General features: G+C 40.9%; 1 protein-coding gene across 1 annotated transcript; it reads right to left on the bottom strand.

Annotated features, from left to right (window-relative positions):
* Window positions 1–312: 312 nt before the first annotated feature.
* LOC139754720 (probable tyrosyl-DNA phosphodiesterase) lies at window positions 313–6,953 on the bottom strand. The gene is made up of 4 exons (XM_071672303.1): window positions 6,797–6,953; window positions 3,422–3,546; window positions 2,954–3,164; window positions 313–812 (listed from the first exon to the last, which is right to left on the bottom strand). The coding sequence occupies exons 1-4, from the start codon at window positions 6,896–6,898 to the stop codon at window positions 654–656; spliced, it is 597 nt and encodes a 198-aa protein (XP_071528404.1). The 5' UTR covers window positions 6,899–6,953; the 3' UTR covers window positions 313–653.
* Between the last annotated feature and the right edge of the window lie 3,291 nt (window positions 6,954–10,244).

A 10,244-nucleotide genomic window follows, 5' to 3' on the forward strand; every position in this document is an offset into this window, starting at 1 on the left:
ATTTCTGTACAAGATGAATTGCACTGATAGAGGTTCCCACATCTAATGGTAATATTTTTCATATTCAGTTGTAGTGATATGCCGATACGTTTAGAAACTAAAGTTATTCCATATTTCTAATTCATTTGATGTGGCCCATCTTATCAAATATGATGGGAACACTACGATGGATAATCATAGATTTCTAAAGTGCTTTCCTTTCATTTCTATTGTGTGCCTTTCCAGGTGCATAAATGACGCACATTCTTTCTGTCCACAATTTTCTCCACTTCATGCCAAAAACATGAGTGTTTGTGGAAGAGATAAATGACATTATATCACATATCCTTTATTCATATTACAAACAGATTTTAAAACTAACAAAACATGCTAGATAACAATATTCTTAACTTATGATAAAATCTTTGCATGTCAAAAATAAACTATGAAAATTGTGGTTCCCATTATGGTCACTTATGTAAGAATATTATCTTTAAAGATAAAAAGAAAAAATTTAAATATTCCATCTGGAAACAGAGAAGACACCTATTCAGTGTGAGTGGTAGTCACATTTTATTCCTTGTTCATGAATGTCATGGCCCAGTTTTCTGAAGAAAGATAGGCTTACACCACCCATCAGTGAAATAAAAAGTTAAAGATTGATTTAAAATCTACTAGGGGTATGTACAGCCAAAAATATCAGGCCACTTTTTATGAGTGCTCATGAACCATGGAGTTGCCCCATCTGGGTAAGGTGTCAGTGGGAAATCATATGGTAAAGACAGGCCATTTTTGGTTCCTGGGCGTGCCAGCTCAAATTCGGTGCCATCACTCTGAAAATAAAAAGAAATAACAGTTCTGCAGAAAGATTTAAATGTCAGTCTTATGTCATATTTGTTGATACACATCCAGTGTATTGTTTTGGAAATTCTGTATTATTAATTTTTGTCCAAAATTATGCAGAAATGAATATTAGGGCCCGGCGACACACTGTTTCCGGGTGCCCATCAGTCTTTCCATCCTTACATAAATCTACAATTTAGTTTCAGTGAGACCCCTATGCTATCACCATCATCTCCTCCAACCACCTCTTCTACCATCACTCCTAACCCCCTTGTCCCCATCCCTGCCACCCACTTTGTAGCCATCACTATTTCCACCTCTGCAAACCCCTTACACCACCACCCACCTTTGCTACCACCATTTCCATCTCTACAACCATCTGTGCCCACCATGTCTACCAACCATTTTTGCCCTCTCCTGTGCCACCATCACCTATGCTCACCCCTCTATACCCAAAGATGTGGCAGATTTTATATAATCATTTAATTTATGCACTCAGCGCAAGTCTGTAATGATTTTCAGAAGCACCCTGGAAATTGGCTTGAAAACCTTGGGCCCCCTTAAAACCCAAGCCCTAATATATGCAAATGTCCATCAAAAGACTAGAAAAACAGTAACAGTACAGGGTAAGGTATATCTTCACACAGGTGACACTTACGTTGGCTTGTTGTTAAAAGAACAGGGACTAAAGAATCAGACAAGTCCTAAGAGGGTCTTGCTAGGTTATCTAAAAGATCACCTTCTGCTGGATGGCCATCATCTATTATTATTTTTATTATTATACTTTGTCGCTGTCTCCCGCGTTTGCGAGGTAACGCAAGGAAACAGACGAAAGAAATGGCCCAACCCCCCCCATACACATGTATATACATACGTCCACACACGCAAATATACATACCTACACAGCTTTCCATGGTTTACCCCAGACGCTTCACATGCCTTGATTCAATCCACTGACAGCACGTCAACCCCGGTATACCACATCACTCCAATTCACTCTATTCCTTGCCCTCCTTTCACCCTCCTGCATGTTCAGGCCCCGATCACACAAAATCTTTTTCACTCCATCTTTCCACCTCCAATTTGGTCTCCCTCTTCTCCTCGTTCCCTCCACCTCCGACACATATATCCTCTTGGTCAATCTTTCCTCACTCATTCTCTCCATGTGCCCAAACCACTTCAAAACACCCTCTTCTGCTCTCTCAACCACGCTCTTTTTATTTCCACACATCTCTCTTACCCTTACGTTACTCACTCGATCAAACCACCTCACACCACACATTGTCCTCAAACATCTCATTTCCAGCACATCCATCCTCCTGCGCACAACTCTATCCATAGCCCACGCCTCGCAACCATACAACATTGTTGGAACCACTATTCCTTCAAACATACCCATTTTTGCTTTCCGAGATAATGTTCTCGACTTCCACACATTCTTCAAGGCCCCCAGAATTTTCGTCCCCTCCCCCACCCTATGATCCACTTCCGCTTCCATGGTTCCATCCGCTGCCAGATCCACTCCCAGATATCTAAAACACTTCACTTCCTCCAGTTTTTCTCCATTCAAACTCACCTCCTAATTGACTTGACCCTCAACCCTACTGTACCTAATAACCTTGCTCTTATTCACATTTACTCTTAACTTTCTTCTTCCACACACTTTACCAAACTCAGTCACCAGCTTCTGCAGTTTCTCACATGAATCAGCCAGCAGCGCTGTATCATCAGCGAACAACAACTGACTCACTTCCCAAGCTCTCTCATCCCCAACAGACTTCATACTTGCCCCTCTTTCCAAAACTCTTGCATTTACCTCCCTAACAACCCCATCCATAAACAAATTAAACAACCATGGAGACATCACACACCCCTGCCGCAAACCTAAACCTACATTCACTGAGAACCAATCACTTTCCTCTCTTCCTACACGTACACATGCCTTACATCCTCGATAAAAACTTTTCACTGCTTCTAACAACTTTCCTCCCACACCATATATTCTTAATACCTTCCACAGAGCATCTCTATCAACTCTATCATATGCCTTCTCCAGATCCATAAATGCTACATACAAATCCATATCATGCTAAAAAATAAGGCACAGAACAAGTCATACATTTTGACTTACTAAAAATTTTGGGAGCATCAGGACTCCTGCTTCATACGACCGTATAAATAACTGAGAATTTTGCTTCTGTAGCACTCCCCACGCTGCCTTTGACAAGTTAGCAGAAGTGAGAAGTAAAAACTGGGCTGTAGAAGAGTTCTTGTTTATTCTGGTATACGTTTTGATGTGTGGCATCACCCGTGTTCGTTTTCTCTTTTCACCATGCCAGAGACTAGAAGAATAAAAATCTATTCACTAAAGAATGCAAGAATATGTATTGTTCCTTGGTTTTCTCAACACTGAAACACATAATAAAAAAATGTTCAATGCAGATGAGTAACTATCAATTATCCATAAAACTTTGGAAGAAATAAGTTATAACAGCAAGAGAATACATACTGGAACTGATATTATACTTAAACAAAAGCTGACTTTTAAGTGAACTCCAGAAACATTATTAACTGTAATCTCACAGAATACAGCACTCACTAGAAATGCTGCATTAACCAAGTCTGCTTTTCATGTGTAGCTGAATTGTAGGGTAGGCAAGATCCACCCATCCATCCCTGACTACTGTTGCAGATGTCATCCTCGCTTGGGTAAACAACGTTCACCTGAAAGGTTCACCTTAACTTGAGCTTTTACAAAGCAAAAATACAGCCATTTTAGTGTAAATAGCAACTTATAACACTACGATATAAGGATCAAAGTTATGTGAGGGTTAAAGGTGCACCTCCATGGTGTAGCATTTAGTGTTCCTCACTATGGCACGTTCATGGGCCACCTAGGTTGAGCGCACAGGTTTGAATCCTGGTTGCTGCAGTCAACCCAGTAGTTCATCCAACCCCTAAGGATTCGTAGATGAAATGGGTACCTGGTTCAGGCTAGGGTATATATGTGTATACAGTGTTAAAGAGATGGGCTTGATTTGGGCCTCAGTTACCCATGCTGCCTCGGCTAACATATAAAGAAAAACGGATAACCAAATTACACGCTGTCCTATTACACCATCTAAAAACAACCTTTGGTGGTGCTCATAATGGATCAATTCCTCTCTCAGGAAGTTACCACCCAACAACTGATATGTAAAACTGAATTCACAAATGATGAATCATACCCAAGATTTTGGTTAAAAGATGTAATACTGTACTTTAGACTGAAATACACTACTATATCTTTATAATTATGGTCTATCTATTTATCATCATGACTCCATCCAAGGCTGTATAAGCATACTACGGTCTTTAGAAAGTGATAAGAGGAAGTGATGATGTGACAAGGAAAGGATCGAGTAAGTTGAAGGATTATTGAATTTGCTTGACGACAAAGTGACATGCAGGATGTTTTGGTTGGGGTGGTAAGCGAAGTGAAAGTCATGGAGAGCGGTATGGTGAAGAAAGAAGAGATGGTGAGAGCCTTGCATAAGCTGAAATGCTGATAGACAGGTGAATTTATTAAAAAAACGAGGATGACTCTGTAGTTGATTGGTTGCCACTGTTTAAAGGCAAGGGGAACAAACATGAGTCTTCAAACTACAGTGTAAAAGTTTGTCGAGTGTACCTGGGAAGCTGTATGGGAAGTTACTGAATGAGAGGGTGAAGACATGTACAGAGCATCAGACTCAGGAGGAGCAGTGTGGTCTGAGAAATGGTAGAAGATGTGAGGATCAGGAATTTACTTTAAAGTATGTGTGTGCGCGAAATACTTAGAAACACAGAGGATCTGTATGCGGCACTTATGGATCTGGAGAAGGCATATGATTGGGTTGATAGCTGTGTATTGTAGGTGTATTGAAGGTCTTAAGTGTATACAGTGTAAGAGGAAAGCTGCAAAAAGTTTTTATCAAGGGTGTAAGGCTTGTATACAAGTAGGATGAGAAGAGAGTGAATGGTTCCAATTGAAGGTTGGTCTGCGGCACGGGTATGTAATATCAACATTGTTGTTCAGTGTTTTAATGGGTGGGATAGTGAGGGAGGTAAATGCCAGAATCCTGTAAAACGGGGCAAGTACGCACTCTGTTGTAGATGAGAGGGCCTGGGAAGCGAGTCAGTTGTAGTTTACTGATGATACAGCAATGGTGGCATATTCAAGTGAGAAACTGCAAAAGTTTGTGAATGAGCTTAGAAGCATATGAAAGGAGATTGGTGAGGGTGAACATGAATAAAAGCAAAGTTATCAGGTTCAGCACGGTTAAGGGACAGGTTGCTGGGATGTGAGTTTCAACGTAGAAAAACGAGGAAGTGAGGCGATTTAGATGTCTTGGAGTGGACATGGCAGGGAATGGAACCATGGAAGCCGAAGTAAGTCACAGGGTGGGGGATGTGGTGAAGGTTCTGGGAGCACTGAGGAGTGTGAGGAAAGAGAACATTATCTGGGAGGGCAAAAATGGATATGTTTGAAGGAATAATAGTCCCAACTATATCATATGGATGTAAGGCATAGGTTATGAATAAGGCTATGTGGAGGAAGGTGATGTGCTGGAAATGAAATGTTTGTGGACAATATGTGGTGTAAGGTGGTTTAATGGAGTAAGTAATGAAGATAAGGAAAATGTGCAGTAATAAAAAACTGTGGTTGAAAGAGAAGAGGGTGTGCTGAAATGGTTTGGACATATGGAGAGAATGGAAGGAACAAGAAGCTGGAGACTAAATTCGTGATGGAAGGATAGAGTGAAACAGATTTTGAGCAACTGGGGCCTGATCATGCAAGAGGGTAGAATGATGTGGTGTACTGGGGTTGACATGCTGTCAATGGATTGTACCAGGGCATATGAAGCATCTGGGGTAAACCATGGAAAGGTCAATGGGGCTTGGTTGTGGACAGGAAGTTGTAGTTTCAATGCATTACACATGACAGCTAGAGCATGGATGTGGTCATTAGTAGTCTTTTCCTGTCGCTAACTCATCAATGCAGGAAACGGCGATCAAGTAGGTTAAAAATCTACTTTTATCAAACAAGCAAATCAACAACATGACAGTTACTGACCAGTTGTATGGTTAGTTGTGTGTATACCCAAGTCTCGGGTATGTCTGAGCCTGGTTGAAAAATTCAGAATGACTAGAGCACAGCCTCTTTGTCACTCATACAATGACAAACTTAAGACACAATCCTCATTCAGAAATGTTACTTCAAATGGTTCCTTTGCTGTCTCCTTCTACCATTTATTTAACCATATGCTTGTTGAAGCTATAGTCACTGACTTGCACAAAAACAAGTGTTGGTTGAACTCTACGCATGGTTTTGCCTGTGCTGAGTCAGCCACCACAGAGAAAAAAATCTCACCCTCCAGACTTCATCAATGATGCCATTCAAGCAGTTATACTCACACAATGTTGATAAAAACTTATAATTCAAACTATTAAATACACTGTCCATACATAGCTACACCGTCACTGTACCAGAGACTTTGCAACTGAAAACAAATTTTGAAATACACGTGGATACGATTATCCATGCACAATTAGCATTAAAAAATTGAATGTTACTTGTCACTACTGAAATGATCAGCTTACTGTCAAAGAATGTAGAATGTGCTGACATACATGTTTCATCTTTGGACTAATTTTTTTCAATTCAATCACACTAAATTACAGCAACAAAATGTTCTCTGCAAAAGATAGTTTTATTTTTCTTCATACTATTCGCCATTTCCTGAGCCTTTGAGGAAATATCCTCACTTGGCTCCTTCTCTGTTCCTTCTTTTGGAAAATTAAAAACACACAATCAATGTTTCTCACATCAGCAAGGTAGTGCCAGGAAACAGACGAAGAATGGCTCATCCACTCATATACACGTATATATACACAAAGAAGATAGTTGTGGGTTCAAATACCTATTCTGTCTTTATACAAAAATAAAACTTACCATGGGTGGACTTGAACAAACTCCAGCCGCACCAGTGAAACTCATGCCCAGCTCTCCAGACAACCAAGACCTGGCATCCTTTCCTAAACTTCCTGCAAACATCACCACTGGTTGTAAGAAACTGTAATAATGGGTACATTCTATATATATCTATAAACAATTAGATACATTAATATACACAAACATACACAAAAACAGCATTGCTACCCCCCCCTTCAGCGAGACAGCGCCAGGAAGATGCTGCTGTACCTCTAAAATCCTCATGCTACAATTGAATTCTAAGTGAGCAGCTCTTTCTCTTTCTGTTCAACTTCTTCCTATGTGACCTGTCATATCTTGCAGACCACAGTGGGAAGGTCTTTCATTTACAGATCTTAAAATCATATCACTATTCTAACACTACTCAGGCAACAATAAACATGCAATACTACGTCATGCAACTGGAAAACCAGCTCACTCAAAACAGAATGTCTGAATTGCTAGAGAAATTTAAAATCACCCTCTTCATGACTGATACACATAATTCCAACCTGCACCCTCCCAGCACTCTAAATAGTTAACTACTCCCACTAAACAAAACTCTCGACCTGTGTATCACTTACATCATTCTCGTATATGACATTCCCATCCCACACTACAAGCACAAAGGTCATAATCAAACTAAACATCCTCAGAACACTTAATGGAACAAGCTTTGGACAGGAAAATCAAACCCTTAGTATACTCTACAAACAATTAATCCAGTCCACCTTAAACTGCACCTGCCCAGCCTGGTGGTCATCCATGTCAAATGCAAATATAATAAAAGCTGCAAACCACACAAAACAGAGCACTCAAAACAATTTGTCAGCTGTTTAGCAACTACAAACATTTAACACTTGCATAAAGAGACAAATTCTTGAAATACAATCCTACCCTAGTATCTTGACACTCAGTTTTCTGCAACAAAACAAAACTCTTCATATTTAAACAGCTCTATAACTGCAACTGGCCCCTAACTGGATATAATGAGTGAGCCCTAACACATATTTCAGCACCCTATACTTACGAAATCCCCCTTCCCCCCAATAAATATAACAATGGCAAAATATATACACGCTAAAATGACCCTATCAATAAGTCTATATCTCTGTCACCCGTTCCCTTTGGGAACTCCCTCAAGGAGATGGCCACGACAAAAGTGGCTCCATAATTGCTTAACTCCAGTACCACTTCTTAGCCTTTAAAGCCTCACCCTTAACTGGCCAATGGCAGAAGGCAACTCTAGTGCAGTGTCTTCACAGGCTCCTACCTAAACTTCCGACCAGCTACTTCTAACTAATGTGTCTACCTAATATTCCTGCTTAATGCTCCGACATATCAATATTACCTTATGCTCCCAGTTAAAGATCCTACTTACTACTCCTACCTAATGTTCCTGTCTAACATTCCTACTACTACTTCTAACTATTTTTCCTGCCACTTTGTCAAAAGGTAAGGTTAGCGTAAAGCGCTCATAGCAGGAAAATCAAGCTGAGAAGAATGAGTTGTTTGAGTTAAGTGTTGTATGTGACATGGAGAGATTGTATGATTGTGGAGAGAATGCCAACAGTCTACATGTGAGTGGGGCAGAAGAAAAAAGACAGCTACCTAAGTCAAAGGATCACAACTTGACAACCACGGAAGTGCTTCCTCACTGTGCAGCCATCACTAACCCTCCTGATACTCAGGCAAGTAGTACCAGTAATGAAGTGAAACCAGATCCCTTCCATCCAAAATCAGTCCTCGCCAATCATTCCATGGTTTTCCCTGACCACTTCAAAATCTCTGGTTCACCCCTGTGACATCATATACTCCTCCCCTGCACACCACAACACCTGATTTTGCTTTATTCCTTGAATTTCTTTTACCCTCCCGAATGTTCAGGCCCCTCCAACTCAAAGCCTCTTTTACTCCATCCTTCCATATCCATTCTCCCCCTTCCCCTTCCACCTTCCACTTCCAACACATATATCTTGTTATTCAGTTTTTCTTCACTTCTCTTTCCATATATCCAAACCATTCAGTATAACTTGGTCAGCTCTTTAAATGATATGCATACTACCACACCTTTCTCTTACAGTGTCATCCCTTATGTGATTAACCTGCCTCGCACCACATTATGTAATTAAGCGTGTCATTTCCATTATGTCCACCCTTTTCTGTACTGGAAAAGAGTCATGTTGATAAAACAATGACATGACTATCAAACCTTCAACATGCAATCAATGCCCTAACATCCAATGGCCTCTCCTTCTAGACACTCTTCACTGCACCCAGGACCTTTGTCACCTCTCCCACCCTATGACTTGCTCCAGCCTCCATGCTGGAAGGTCCACTCGAAGATATCTACAAAACTTGACTTCCTGTGTCGATTTTAAGTTCAGGAGAGCACCCCGAAGTATTTGGATGTTTTATCTCAACAACTTCGTTCATTCCCCAAGATGATCTTAAGCACCACAGGTCCGTCCATACCTGTGTTGATTTTAGGTTCAGGAAAGCACCCCAAGTACTTGGGTATCTTATTTCAACAACTTTGTTGGCCCTCCAAGATGCCCTTAATTTTAGGCTCAGAAAATCAGCTCGACTGACTCAGGTATTTTATCTCGAGAACTTCGTTTGGCCCTCAGGATAGGATACACTAAATCACCATAAGTACATACCTGTGTCAATTTTAAGTTCAAGAGAGCACCCCAAAGTACTTGCACATTTTATTTCAATAACTCATATCAGCATCCAGGACCCTGTCAAAAACCATAGATCAGTACCTGTCAATTTTAGGTTCAGGAGAGCACCATGAAGTACTTGGGTATTTTATCTCAACTCTGTTCGGCCCCCCTCAAACACCACAGGTCTGTACCTGTGTCAATTACAGGTTCAGGAGAGCACCACTAAGTACTTCTATATTTTATCTCAACATCGTTCAGCCTCCAGGACCCCTCAAACACCACAGGTCCATACCTGTGTTGATTTTAGGTTCAGGAGAGCTTCAAGAAGTACTTGGGTATATCTCAACTTCAGTCGGCCCACAGGAACCACTCAAACACCACAGGTCCATATCTGTGTCGTTTTCAGGTTCAGGAGAGTGCCCCGAACTAAATGGGTATTATACCTCAAAAAATTCATTCGGGACTGAAAATACCCTGAAACACCACAAGTCTGAACCTGTGTGGATTTTAGGATCAGGAGAGCACCCCGAAGTACTGGGGTATTTTACCTTAACAACTTCATTCGGCACCCAGGACCCCCTCAAACGCCACAGGTCAGTACCTTTGTCGATTTTAGGATCAGCAGAGCACCCCGAAGTACTTAGGTATTTTCTCAACAACATTCGGCACCCAGGACCCCCTCAAATATCATAGGACCATACCTTTGTCGATTTTAGGTTCAGGAGAGCACCCCAAAGTATTTGGGTATATTATCTAAACTT

Source organism: Panulirus ornatus, chromosome 17 (genome assembly GCF_036320965.1).
Source record: "Panulirus ornatus isolate Po-2019 chromosome 17, ASM3632096v1, whole genome shotgun sequence".
Taxonomy (NCBI): Eukaryota; Metazoa; Arthropoda; class Malacostraca; order Decapoda; family Palinuridae; genus Panulirus; species Panulirus ornatus.

Excerpts from the sequence above, each read along its gene's own strand:
- LOC139754720 (XM_071672303.1), bottom strand. The coding sequence starts at position 6,898 with ATGTTTGCAGGAAGTTTAGGAAAGGATGCCAGGTCTTGGTTGTCTGGA. Across the intron at positions 3,547-6,796 it reads TTTGTTCAAGTCCACCCATG|GTGAACGTTGTTTACCCAAG; the intron begins GTAAGTTTTATT and ends TGAACCTTTCAG. Across the intron at positions 3,165-3,421 it reads TGGTTAATGCAGCATTTCTA|TCTCTGGCATGGTGAAAAGA; the intron begins GTGAGTGCTGTA and ends TTATTCTTCTAG.